The sequence below is a fragment of the Lampetra planeri genome, unplaced genomic scaffold (genome assembly GCF_965212315.1).
Source record: "Lampetra planeri unplaced genomic scaffold, kcLamPlan1.2.h2 scaffold_707, whole genome shotgun sequence".
In the NCBI taxonomy this organism is placed as follows: domain Eukaryota; kingdom Metazoa; phylum Chordata; class Hyperoartia; order Petromyzontiformes; family Petromyzontidae; genus Lampetra; species Lampetra planeri.
This window is the reverse complement of record NW_027615529.1, coordinates 1-14843: the sequence shown is the minus strand read 5'-3', so window position 1 is coordinate 14843 and position 14843 is coordinate 1. Positions and strand designations below refer to the sequence as shown.

Here is a 14843-nt window from a genome sequence, read left to right as displayed (position 1 = left end):
CTCACCCCCCACCTCTCCCTCACCCCCCACCCCTCCCTCACCCCCCACCCCTCCCTCACCCCCCACCCCTCCCTCACCCCCCACCTCTCCCTCACCCCCCCACCTCTCCCTCACCCCCCACCTCTCCCTCACCCCCCACCTCTCCCTCACCCCCCACCCCTCCCTCACCCCCCACCCCCTCCCTCACCCCCCACCCCTCCCTCACCCCCCACCCCTCCCTCACCCCCCACCCCTCCCTCACCCCCCACCCCTCCCTCACCCCCCACCTCTCCCTCACCCCCCACCCCTCCCTCACCCCCCACCCCTCCCTCACCCCCCACCTCTCCCTCACCCCCCACCCCTCCCCTCTCCCCCCACCCCTCCCTCACCCCCCACCCCTCCCTCTCCCCCCACCCCTCCCTCACCCCCCACCTCTCCCTCACCCCCCACCCCCCTCCCCCCCACCCCTCCCTCACCCCCCACCCCTCCCTCTCCCCCCACACCTCCCTCACCCCCCACCTCTCCCTCACCCCCCACCCCTCCCTCACCCCCACCCCTCCCTCACCCCCCACCCCTCCCTCACCCCCCACCTCTCCCTCACCCCCCCACCCCCTCCCTCACCCCCCACCTCTCCCTCACACCCCCCACCTCTCCCTCACCCCCCACCCCTCCCTCACCCCCCACCTCTCCCTCACCCCCCACCCCTCCCTCACCCCCCACCTCTCCCTCACCCCCCACCTCTCCCTCACCCCACCTCTCCCTCACCCCCCCACCCCTCCCTCACCCCCCACCTCTCCCTCACCCCCCACCTCTCCCTCACCCCCCACCTCCCTCCCACTCCCACCCCCTCTCCCTCACCCCCCACCCCTCCCTCACCCCCCACACCCCTCCCTCACCCCCCCACCCCTCCCTCACCCCCCACCCCTCCCTCACCCCCCACCTCTCCCTCACCCCCCACCCCTCCCTCACCCCCCACCCCTCCCTCACCCCCCACCCCTCCCTCACCCCCCACCTCTCCCTCACCCCCCACCTCTCCCTCACCCCCCACCTCTCCCTCACCCCCCACCTCTCCCTCACCCCCCCACCCCTCCCCCCACCCAGGCTCCGCCTCTTCCGCCTCAGACTCCGCCTCTTCCTGTCGCCCCGCCCCCTTTGCGGCCGCCATCTTACTTCGGGCCCACGGGCCGGTTGGGGTCTCCCTCGTGTCTGCGTCTACCGTTCCGAGGCAATTCGGCCTCCTCCACTTTTATAAACAAACAACAACAACAACAACACCACAAACAAACAAGCTCACGACCACCACGACGACGAGGAGCAGCAATGCCGTCCGTCACGCTGCCTCCCAAAGAGAACGCTCTGTTCAAGAAGATTTTGGTAAGCTTGGCCCTTTGCTAGTCGAGGCAGGCTCCGTTGCGCTAGGCCGCGGCCTATAGTCGCTTGTGCTTGGAGGCGGGGCTGGGTGTGGTGTTGCATTTAAAACAAGATTTATTATTACACCTTTACGGACGCAAACATTAAAAAAAAACTGAACGATGTTAGTTTGCGGCTCGCGCTGCTCAGACCAGCTTCACTTTCGCTTGTGTGCGGCTGACGGATTTTCCCTCAAGGACAAATAATCCAGTGGCCAGTCGTGACGGCCTCTTGAAGGCTGTCGGCACTGGTGTACACGAGGCCCGGCCGTCTTTGTATCCCCCACACAGACACAGACACACACAGACACACACACACAGACACACACAGACAAGACGACGGTCCACCCTGTAGCCTCCAGCAGGCTGTAGGGGCGAGTGGTTGTGCGTAGCGAGCTGCAGCAGCCTGTGAAGGCTGTCGGCACTCATACACACGAGGCCCGGCCGTCTTTGTATCCCCACACAACACACAGACACACACAGACACATACACAGACACACAGACAAGCCAAAGGTCCACCGTGTAGCCTCTTAACAGGCTGTAGGGGCAAGTGCTGTTAGCGAGCTACAGCAGCCTGTGACGGCTGCCGGCACTGATACACACAGACACACACAGACACACACAGACACACACAGACACACACAGACACACACAGACACACACAGACACACACAGACAAGACGACGGTCCACCCTGTAGCCTCCAGCAGGCTGTAGAGGCGAGTGGTTGTGCTGCTAGCGAGCTACAGCAGCCTATGAAGGCTGCCGGCACTGATACACACAGACACACACAGCACACAGACACACACACAGACACACACACAGACACACACAGACAAGCCAAATGTCCACCGTGTAGCCTCCAGCAGGCTGTAGGGGCAAGTGCGGTTAGCGAGCTACAGCAGCACCTATAAAGGTGGGATCGCCACACGAGGCGGGCTGTACGCCCGGCCGCCTTTGTCTCTCTCCACCAGTGGCGATGTTTTCCCGGCATGTACCGTCACACAAAGGTACTCATTTGAGGCCGAGTTGACCTAGGGGAAGGTTCGGATAATCGGTGGTTGGTTGGTTGGTGGTGGTGGTGGTGGTAACAGCAGCGCCACCGCTCCCCACTATATCACCCTACCCAGACCCCCCCCAACCTCGCCTCCTCTCGTTCTGAAGCTGCGAGAGGTACGTTCCTCGAAACGTCGCCGATGGGGGGTGGGGGGGGGGCTTCATCATCATCACCGTCTGTGCGACGCGCAGTGGTTCGCGTGTCAAGATTCCGAATGAGGAGGAATCCGATGAGCTCTCTTTTGAGTTTTGTTCTAAATAGTGGTGAGTGTAGTGGTGGTGGTGAGTGTAGTGGTGAGTGTGGTAGTGGTGGTGAGTGTAGTGGTGAGTGTAGTGGTGAGTGTAGTGGTGAGTGTAGTGGTGGTGGTGAGTGTAGTGGTGAGTGTAGTGGTGGTGGTGAGTGTAGTGGTGAGTGTGGTAGTGGTGGTGGTGAGTGTAGTGGTGAGTGTGGTGGTGGTGGTGGTGGTGAGTGTAGTGGTGAGTGTAGTGGTGGTGGTGAGTGTAGTGGTGAGTGTGGTAGTGGTGGTGGTAAGTGTAGTGGTGAGTGTAGTGGTGGTGGTGAGTGTAGTGGTGAGTGTGGTAGTGGTGGTGGTGAGTGTAGTGGTGAGTGTGGTGGTGAGTGTAGTGGTGAGTGTAGTGGTGGTGGTGAGTGTAGTGGTGAGTGTGGTGGTGAGTGTAGTGGTGAGTGTGGTGGTGAGTGTAGTGGTGAGTGTAGTGGTGGTGGTGAGTGTAGTGGTGAGTGTGGTAGTGGTGGTGGTGAGTGTGGTGGTGGTGGTGGTGAGTGTAGTGGTGAGTGTAGTGGTGGTGGTGAGTGTAGTGGTGAGTGTGGTAGTGGTGGTGGTAAGTGTAGTGGTGAGTGTAGTGGTGGTGGTGAGTGTAGTGGTGAGTGTGGTAGTGGTGGTGGTGAGTGTAGTGGTGAGTGTAGTGGTGGTGGTGAGTGTAGTGGTGAGTGTGGTAGTGGTGGTGGTGAGTGTTGGTGGTGAGTGTAGTGGTGAGTGTAGTGGTGGTGGTGAGTGTAGTGGTGAGTGTGGTGGTGGTGGTGAGTGTTGGTGGTGAGTGTAGTGGTGGTGGTAAGTGTAGTGGTGAGTGTAGTGGTGGTGAGTGTAGTGGTGAGTGTGGTAGTGGTGGTGGTGAGTGTAGTGGTGAGTGTGGTAGTGGTGGTGGTGAGTGTAGTGGTGAGTGTAGTGGTGGTGGTGAGTGTTGGTGGTGAGTGTAGTGGTGGTGAGTGTAGTGGTGAGTGTAGTGGTGGTGGTGAGTGTAGTGGTGGTGGTGAGTGTTGGTGGTGAGTGTAGTGGTGGTGGTGAGTGTAGTGGTGGTGAGTGTTGGTGGTGAGTGTAGTGTTGGTGGTGAGTGTAGTGGTGGTGGTGAGTGTTGGTGGTGAGTGTAGTAGTGGTGAGTGTAGTGGTGGTGGTGAGTGTTGGTGGTGAGTGTAGTGGTGGTGGTGAGTGTTGGTGGTGAGTGTAGTAGTGGTGAGTGTAGTGGTGGTGAGTGTAGTGTTGGTGGTGAGTGTAGTAGTGGTGAGTGTAGTGTTGGTGGTGAGTGTAGTAGTGGTGAGTGTAGTGTTGGTGGTGAGTGTAGTAGTGGTGAGTGTAGTGTTGGTGGTGAGTGTAGTGGTGGTGAGTGTAGTAGTGGTGAGTGTAGTGGTGGTGGTGAGTGTAGTAGTGGTGAGTGTAGTGTTGGTGGTGAGTGTAGTAGTGGTGAGTGTAGTAGTGGTGAGTGTAGTAGTGGTGAGTGTAGTAGTAGTGGTGAGTGTAGTAGTAGTGGTGAGTGTAGTGTTGGTGGTGAGTGTAGTGGTGGTGGTGAGTGTAGTAGTGGTGAGTGTAGTAGTGGTGAGTGTAGTGTTGGTGGTGAGTGTAGTGTTGGTGGTGAGTGTAGTGGTGGTGAGTGTAGTAGTGGTGAGTGTAGTGGTGGTGGTGAGTGTAGTAGTGGTGAGTGTAGTGTTGGTGGTGAGTGTAGTAGTGGTGAGTGTAGTAGTAGTGGTGAGTGTAGTGGTGGTGGTGAGTGTAGTAGTGGTGAGTGTAGTAGTAGTGGTGAGTGTAGTGTTGGTGGTGAGTGTAGTGGTGGTGGTGGTGAGTGTAGTGTTGGTGGTGAGTGTAGTAGTGGTGGTGAGTGTAGTAGTGGTGAGTGTATTGGTGGTGGTGAGTGTTGGTGGTGGTGGTGAGTGTTGGTGGTGAGTGTAGTAGTGGTGAGTGTAGTGGTGGTGGTGTGTGTTGGTGGTGAGTGTAGTGGTGGTGGGAGTGTAGTAGTGGTGGTGAGTGTGGTAGTGGTGTGTAGTGGTGGTGGTGAGTGTTGGTGGTGAGTGTAGTAGTGGTGAGTGTGTAGTGTGAGTTAGTTGTGGGTGAGTGTTGGTGGTGAGTGTAGTGGTGGTGGTGAGTGTAGTATTGTGGTGGTGTAGTGGTGTGGTGAGTGTAGTAGTGGTGAGTGTGGTAGTGGTGAGTGTAGTGGTGGTGGTGAGTGTTGGTGAGTGTAGTAGGTGAGTGTAGTAGTGGTGAGTGTAGTGGTGGTGGTGTGTAGTGGTGGTGGGAGTGTGTAGTGGTGAGTGTAGTGGTGGTGGTGAGTGTTGGTGTTGAGTGTTGTGCTGTAGTAGTGGTGAGTGTAGTGGTGGTGGTGAGTGTAGTGGTGGTGGTGAGTGTAGTTGGTGTGTGAGTGTAGTGTGTGTGAGTAGTGGTGGTGAGTGTTGGTGGTGAGTGAGTAGTGGTGAGTGTAGTGGTGGTGGTGAGTGTAGTTAGTGTGCTAGTTGTGGTGAGTGAGGAGTAGTAGTAGAGTGTGATGTATGGTGGTGGTGAGTGTAGTAGTGTTAGTGTAGTAGTGCTAGTATATCTGGTGAGCTTAGAGTCGAGTCTAGTGACTAGTAGGTGGAGTAGTTTCTGAGTAGTTGCTAGAGCTAGAAGTGAGTGTTGTTAGTGTTGGAGGAGTGTAGTGAGGTGATTTTAGGTAGTAGTATGAGAGGTGAGTGATTGTTGGTGAGTCTAGTAGTGTTCTATACACGTTTCCCCCGAATTCCCCAGCCGAGACCCTCTTGACCACAGACCCTGGTCAGGTATGTACCTGTACATAGCTCATCATTCACTTCACAAGCCCCACCCCCCCTCCAGCCTCCCACCATCAACATCATCCCACCAATCCATCATCCACCACCACCAACATCTCCAACCACCCACCACAACCTCAACATCACCCCCACCATCACTCATCGTCCCACCACCACATCCAATCCATCACAACCCATCATCAACACCACCATCATCACCACCTCCCATCACCATCACCACCACCACATACCATCCACCCACCAACTTCACCACCAACCACCCATCATCATCACCCACCACCATCATCATCATCGTCACCACCATCATCACCAATACTACCATACCATCATCATCACCACCATCATCACCATTACCATCATTACCATTATCATTATCACCATCATTACCACCATCACCATCATCACCATCATCATCATCACCATCATCACCATCTCCACCAACACCACCATCATCACCACCACCATCATCACCATCTCCACCAACACCATCAACATCACCACCAACATCACCACCATCACCACCAACATCACCACCATCATCACCACCATCACCACCATCATCACCACCATCACCACCATCATCATCATTACCATCATCATTACCATCATCATTACCACCATCACCACCAACATCACCACCAACATCACCACCAACATCACCACCCACATCACCACCATCATCATCACCACCAACATCACCACCAACATCACCACCATCATCACCACCAACATCACCACCATCATCACCACCATCATCATCATTACCATCATCATTACCACCACCACCATCATCACCATCACCACCAACATCATCACCGTCATCATTACCATCACCACCCAACATCACCACCAACATCACCACCAACATCACCACCAACATCACCACCATCATCATCACCACCAACATCACCACCATCATCACCACCAACATCACCACCATCATCACCACCATCATCATCATTACCATCATCATTATCACCATCACCACCAACATCATCACCGTCATCATTACCATCACCACCAACATCACCACCAACATCACCACCATCATCACCCACCATCATCACCACCATCATCACCATCATCACCACCAACATCACCACCATCACCACCATCATCACCATCACCACCATCATCATCACCATCATCACTATCATCATCATCATTACCATCAACATTACCATCAACATTACCATCATCACCACCAACATCATCACCATCATCATCACCATCATTACCATCATCATCATCGTCAGCCAGGGTCTATCCACCCCAAGCTGTACTGCGGGATCTTCGTGAACTTTTTTGTGATAGGCGACGTTTCGGGCAACACCCACTAGTTCAGATCACAGAGGACAGGCTAGGAGATGTTGACTACCTCGCCTGGTACACAGGAGGTCGTGGGTTCAATCCCAGACACTGAGAGATGTTGACTACCTCACCCGGTCTACAGGAGGTAGTGGGTTCAATCCCAGACCCTGAGAGATGTTGACTACCTCGCCTGGTACACAGGAGGTCGTGGGTTCAATCCCAGACCCTGAGAGATGTTGACTACCTCGCCTGGTACACAGGAGGTCGTGGGTTCAATCCCAGACCCTGAGAGATGTTGACTACCTCGCCTGGTACACAGGAGGTCGTGGGTTCAATCCCAGACCCTGAGAGATGTTGACTACCTCGCCTGGTACACAGGAGGTCGTGGGTTCAATCCCAGACCCTGAGAGATGTTGACTACCTCGCCTGGTACACAGGAGGTCGTGGGTTCAATCCCAGACCCTGAGAGATGTTGACTACCTCGCCTGGTGCACAGGAGGTCGTGGGTTCAATCCCAGACACTGAGAGATGTTGACTACCTCGCCTGGTGCGCAGGAGGTCGTGGGTTCAATCCCAGACACTGAGAGATGTTGACTACCTCGCCTGGTACACAGGAGGTCGTGGGTTCAATCCCAGACCCTGAGAGTTGTTGACTACCTCGCCTGGTACACAGGAGGTCGTGGGTTCAATCCCAGACCCTGAGAGATGTTGACTACCTCGCCTGGTACACAGGAGGTCGTGGGTTCAATCCCAGACCCTGAGAGATGTTGACTACCTCGCCTGGTACACAGGAGGTCGTGGGTTCAATCCCAGACCCTGAGAGATGTTGACTACCTCGCCTGGTGCGCAGGAGGTCGTGGGTTCAATCCCAGACACTGAGAGATGTTGACTACCTCGCCTGGTACACAGGAGGTCGTGGGTTCAATCTCAGACCCTGAGAGATGTTGACTACCTCGCCTGGTACACAGGAGGTCGTGGGTTCAATCCCAGACCCTGAGAGATGTTGACTACCTCGCCTGGTACGCAGGAGGTCGTGGGTTCAATCCCAGACCCTGAGAGATGTTGACTACCTCGCCTGGTACACAGGAGGTCGTGGGTTCAATCCCAGACACTGAGAGATGTTGACTACCTCGCCTGGTACACAGGAGGTCGTGGGTTCAATCCCAGACACTGAGAGATGTTGACTACCTCGCCTGGTACACAGGAGGTCGTGGGTTCAATCCCAGACCCTGAGAGATGTTGACTACCTCGCCTGGTACACAGGAGGTCGTGGGTTCAATCCCAGACCCTGAGAGATGTTGACTACCTCGCCTGGTGCGCAGGAGGTCGTGGGTTCAATCCCAGACACTGAGAGATGTTGACTACCTCGCCTGGTACACAGGAGGTCGTGGGTTCAATCTCAGACCCTGAGAGATGTTGACTACCTCGCCTGGTACACAGGAGGTCGTGGGTTCAATCCCAGACCCTGAGAGATGTTGACTACCTCGCCTGGTGCGCAGGAGGTCGTGGGTTCAATCCCAGACACTGAGAGATGTTGACTACCTCGCCTGGTACACAGGAGGTCGTGGGTTCAATCCCAGACCCTGAGAGATGTTGACTACCTCGCCTGCTACACAGGAGGTCGTGGGATCAATCCCAGACACTGAGAGATGTTGACTACCTCGCCTGGTACACAGGAGGTCGTGGTTCAGTCCCAGACACTGAGAGATGTTGACTACCTCGCCTGCTACACAGGAGGTCGTGGGATCAATCCCAGACCCTGAGAGATGTTGACTACCTCTGCGTCTCTCTCTCTCATCATCATCATCATCACGGTGGCTAGGAGATGTTAACTCAGAGATTCATAGAGTTACGTAGACACTCATAGAGATGCATAGAGACACAGAGGTGCAGCAGCAGCATCAGTAGCAGCTACATCAGCAGCATCTGCAGCAGCTACAGCAGCAGCTACAGCATCAGCAGCTACAGCAGAATCATCCACAGCAGTAGCTGTAGCAGCAGCAGCTGCCACTAGCTGCAGCAGCAGCTACAGAGGTTGCTACAGCAGCAACTACTGCGGCAGCAGCAGCAGCAGTAGCTGTAGCAGCAGTAGCTGCCACTAGCTGCAGCAGCAGCTACAGAGGTTGCTACAGCAGCAACTACTGCGGCAGCAGCAGCAGCTGCAGCAGTAGCTGTAGCTGCCGTTGTAGCTACAACAGCAGCAGCAGCAGCTACAGAGGTTGCTACAGCAGCAACTACTGCGGCAGCAGCAGCAGCTGCAGCAGTAGCTGTAGCTGCCGTTGTAGCTACAACAGCAGCAGCAGCAGCTACAGAGGTTGCTACAGCAGCAACTACTGCGGCAGCAGCAGCAGCAGCTACAGCAGTAGCTGTAGCTGCCGCTGTAGCTACAACAGCAGCAGCAGCTACAGAGGTTGCTACAGCAGCAACTACTGCGGCAGCAGCAGCAGCTGTAGCTGCAGCAGTAGCCCCCCTACCACCACCACCACCACACCCCCACCACCACCACCACCCACCACACCACCACCACGACCACCACCACGACCACCCCCACCACCTACCCCTACCACCACCCCCACCTCCACCACCCCCACCACGACCACCATCACCCCCACCACCACCACGACCACCACCACCACCCCCACCACCACCACCCCCATCACCACCACCACGACCACCACCACGACCACCCCCACCACCACCCCTACCACCACCCCCACCTCCACCACCCCCACCACGACCACCATCACCCCCACCACCACGACCACCACCACCACCCCCACTACCACCCCCACCACCACTCCCACCACCACCACCACACCCCCACCACCACCACCCCCCTACCACCACCACCACACCCCCACCACCACCACCCCCCTACCACCACCACCACCCCCACCACCACCACCCCCACGACCACCACCACACCCCCACCACCACCACCCCCCTACCACCACCACCCCCCTACCACCACCACCACACCCCCACCACCACCACCCCCCTACCACCACGACCACCCCCACCACCACCCCCCACCACCACCACCACCCCCACCACCACCACTCCCACCACCACGACCACCCCACCACCACGACCACCACCACCACCACACCACCACCCACCACCCCCACCACCACCACCCCCACCACCACACCCCCACCACCACCACCCCCCTACCACCACCACCACCACACCCCCACCACCACCACCCCCTACCACCACGACCACCACCACCCCCACCACCACCACCCCCACCACCCCCACCACCACGACCACCCCCACCACCACGACCACCACCCCCACCACCACCACCCCCACCACCACGACCACCACCACCCCCACCACCACACCCCCACCACCACCACCACACCCCCACCACCACCACCCCCACGACCACCACCACGACCACCACCACCACCCCCACCACCACCACCACCACGACCACCACCACCACCACCCCCCACCACCACCCCCACCACCACACCCCCCACCACCCCCCCACCTCCACCACCGCCACCACGACCACCATCACCCCCACCCCCCACCACCCCCACCACCACCACCACCACACCCCCACCACCACCACCCCCACCACCACGACCACCACCACCAGCACCACCACACCCCCACCACCACCACCACCCACCCCCACGACCACCCCCACCACCACCACCCCCACCACCACCACCCCCACCACCACCACCACCCCCACCACCACCCCCCTACCACCACGACCACCCCCACCACCACCCCACCACCACCACCACCACCACCCCCATCACCACGACCACCACCACCCCCACCACCACACCACCACCACCCCCACCACCACCCCCACGACCACCCCCACCACCACGACCACCACCACCCCCACCACCACCCCCACCACTACACCCCCACCACCACCACCCCCACCACCACCCCCACGACCACCCCCACCACCACGACCACCACCACCACCCCCACCACCACCACCCCACCACCACCACCCCCCACCACCACCACACTGTACCCAACAAGCTCGCCTTGCCGCCTGTACATCAGCTGTGCTCATACCCCCCCCGCCCGCCTCCTGTTAGCTGTAGCTGCTGCTGTAGCTGCTGCTGTAGCTGCTGTGGTTGTAGCTGTTGTAGCTGCTGCTGTAGCTGCTGCTGGAGCTGCTGTGGCTGTAGCTGCTGTGGCTGTAGCTGTTGTAGCTGCTGCTGTAGCTGCTGTAGCTGCTGCTGCTGTAGCTGCTGCTGTAGCTGCTGCTGTAGCTGCTGCTGTAGCTGCTGCTGTAGCTGCTGCTGTAGCTGCTGCTGCTGTAGCAGCTGCTGCTGTACAAGCAGCTGCTGCTGTAGCTGCTGCTGTAGCTGCTGCTGCTGTAGCAGCTGCTGCTATAGCTGTAGCTGCTGCTGCCGTAGCTGCTTGCTGTGGCTGTAGCTGCTGCTGTAGCTGCTGCTGTAGCTGATGCTGTGGGTGCTACTGCAGCTGCTGCTGTAGCTGCTGCTGTAGCTGCTGCTGCTGTAGCTGCTGCTGCTGTAGCTGCTGCTGTAGCTGCTGCTGTAGCTGCTGCTGTAGCTGCTGCTGTAGCTGCTGCTGCTGTAGCTGCTGCTGTAGCTGCTGCTGTAGCTGCTGCTGTGGCTGCTGCTGCAGCTGCTGCTGTAGCTGCTGCTGTAGCTGCTGTGGCTGTAGCTGCTGCTGTAGCTGCTGCTGTAGCTGCTGCTGTAGCTGCTGCTGTAGCTGCTGCTGTAGCTGATGCTGTAGCTGCTGCTGTAGCTGCTGCTGTAGCTGCTGCTGTAGCTGCTGCTGTAGCTGCTGCTGCTGCTGTAGCTGCTGCTGTAGCTGCTGCTGTAGCTGATGCTGTAGCTGATGCTGTAGCTGCTGCTGTAGCTGCTGCTGTAGCTGCTGCTGTAGCTGCTGCTGCTGCTGTAGCTGCTGCTGTAGCTGCTGCTGTAGCTGCTGCTGTAGCTGCTGCTGTAGCTGCTGCTGTTGTGGCTGCTGCTGTAGCTGCTGCTGCTGTAGCTGCTGCTGCTGTAGCTGCTGCTGCTGTAGCTGCTGCTGTAGCTGCTGCTGTTGTAGCTGCTGCTGTTGTAGCTGCTGCTGTAGCTGCTGCTGTAGCTGCTGCTGTAGCTGCTGCTGTAGCTGCTGCTGTAGCTGCTGCTGTGGCTGCTGTGGCTGTTGTAGCTGCTGCTGTAGCTGCTGCTGTAGCTGCTGCTGTAGCTGCTGTGGCTGTAGCTGTTGATGCTGTAGCTGCTGTAGCTGCTGTCGCTGTAGCTGATGCTGTAGTCTGATGTTTGTCTCCACAGAAATGCTACGAACAAAAGCAGTACAAGAATGGTCTCAAGTTCTGCAAACAGATCCTCACCAACCCCAAGTTCTCCGAGCATGGGGGTAGGGAGCTCACCGTGAACCACGCTCGCTCACCCACCCGCTCGCTCACCCACTCACCCACTCACTCACCCACTCGCTCACCCACCCGCTCGCCCACCCACTCGCTCACTCACCCCACCCACTCACCCACTCACCCACCCACTCACCCGCTCACCCACTCACCCCGCTCGCCCACCCACTCGCTCACTCACCCACCCGCTCGCTCACCCACTCACCCACCCGCTCACCCACCCACTCACCCACCCACTCACCCACTCACTCACCCACCCACTCACCCACTCACTCACTCACCCACCCACCACTCACCCGCTCACCCACTCACACGCTCGCCCACCCACTCGCTCACTCACCCACCGCTCGCTCACCCTCACCACCCACCACCGCTCACCCACCCACTCACTCACTCGTCCGCTCACTCACTCGTCCGCTCATCCACCCACCCACTCGCTCACTCACCCACCCGCTCACCCACTCACACTTGGCCACTCGACCCGCCCACTCGCCCGCCTACTCGCCCATCCACTCACCCGCCCACCCACTCACCCGCCCACCCGCACCCGCTCGCTCTCCTACTCATCCGCCCACCCACTCACACCCGCCCACCCGTTCGCCTGCCCACCCACTCACCCGCCCGCCCACTCAATTGCCCACTCACCCGCCCACTCACTTGCCCACTCACCCGCCCACACCGCCCGCTCGCCCGCTCGCTCGCCCACCCCGCTTGCTCGCCTACTCACCCACTCGCCCACCCACTCGCTCGCCCGCCCGCTCACCCACTCACCCGCTCGCCCACCCACTCATCCATCCACTCACCCGCCCGCCCACTCACCCGCCCACTCACTTGCCCACTCACCCGCCCCACTCGCCCATCCACTCACCCGCTCGCCCGCCCGCTTCGCCCGCCTACTCACCCGCTCGCCCCACCCGCTCGCTCACCTACTCACCCACTCGCTCGCCCGCTCACCCACTCGCCCACCCGCTCGCCCCGCCTACTCACCCACTCGCCCGCCCACTCACCCATTCACTCACCCACTCACTCACCCGCCCACCCACTCACCCATCCACTCACCCGCCCACTCACTTGCCCACTCACCCGCCCACTCACCCGCCCACCTCACCCGCTCGCCCACCCGCTCGCTTGCCTACTCACACCGCTCGCCCACCCGCTCACTCGCCTACTCACCCGCTCGCCCACCCGCTCGCTTGCCTACTCACCCACTCACCCACCCACTCACCATCCACTCACCCGCCCGCCCGCCCCACTCACCCGCCCACCCACTTGCCCACTCACCCACCCACTCACCCGCCCACTCGCCCGCCCACTCGCTCGCCTACTCACCCGCTCGCCCACCCGCTCGCTCGCCTACTCACCCACTCACTCGCACCGCTCGCCCGCCTACTCACCCACTCGCCCGCCCGCTCGCCCGCCCGCCAGAGACGCTGGCCATGAAGGGGCTGACGCTGAACTGCGTGGGCAAGAAGGAGGAGGCGTACGAATACGTGCGTCGCGGCCTGCGGAACGACCTCAAGAGCCACGTCTGTATCCTCCTACTCAGTCGCTCTCGCGCGCGATCCGTCACTCGCTCACGCGCTCACTCACGCGCTCACTCACGCACTCGCTCGATCGCTCGCATACACACTCACTCGCTCACTCGCTACGTACTCACACACGCGCTCACTCACGCGCTCACGTCGCCTCGATCGCTCACTCACGCACTCACTCACGCGCTCGCTCGCTCACACGCTCGCTCACGCGCTCGCTCACTCTCACTCACTCACGCACTCGCTCGACTCGTTCGCATACACACTCACTCACTCGCTCACTCGCTCACACGCTCACTCACGCGCTCGCTCACATCACTCACGCACTCGCTCGACTCGATCGCATACACACTCACTCACTCACCTCGCTCACACGCAACACGCTCACTCACTGCGCTCGCTCACTCACTCACCTCGCTCACTCACTCACGCACTCACGTACTCACACACGCTCTCACTCACTGCTCGCTATCACACGCTCACTCGCTCGCTCGTCGCTCGCTCGACTCACGCGCACACTCTCTCAGCTCACGCTCACTCACTCACGTCTCACTACCGCTCACGCGCTCACTCACGCATCTCACGCGCACTACTCACGACGCTCTCATCACGAGCTCACGCTCAGTCCTCACACACGCTCTCACTCATCGCGCTCACTCGCTCGCTCGCTCACTCACGCACACTCACGCGCTCACGCTCACACGCTCACTCACGCGCTCGACTCACTCACTCACGCTCGCTCGATCGTCGCATACACACTCGACGTCGCTCAGCTCAACTCACCTCTCATCGCTACTCTCACGCACTCACGTACTCACACACGCGCTCACACTCGCTCGCGCACACGCTCACTCTCACTCGCTCGCCTCGCTCAGCCTCGCTCACGACACGCTCACACGCTCACTCGCTCACAGCTCCTCTCTACGCGCTCACTCACGCTCACTCGCTCGATCGCTCACTCACGCACTCACTCACCGCGCTCGCTCACTCGCTCGCATCCGCACGCGCACGCGCTCTCGCTCACTCACGTACTCACACCACGCTCACTCACGCACTCGCATACACACTCACTCACTCACTCGCATACTCACATCACGCACTCACGTACTCACACACGCGCTCAC

The 14843-nt window shown here is 59.3% G+C and overlaps 1 protein-coding gene across 1 annotated transcript; it reads left to right on the top strand.

The window, feature by feature from the left end:
* Positions 1–1122: 1122 nt before the first annotated feature.
* LOC144741770 (N-alpha-acetyltransferase 15, NatA auxiliary subunit-like) lies at positions 1123–13752 on the top strand (the record flags this gene model as incomplete). The annotated part of the gene is made up of 3 exons (XM_078624273.1): positions 1123–1353; positions 12093–12177; positions 13613–13752. Coding segments are annotated over exons 1-3 (279 nt in total), but the record flags the coding sequence as incomplete, so codon positions are not given.
* Between the last annotated feature and the right edge of the window lie 1091 nt (positions 13753–14843).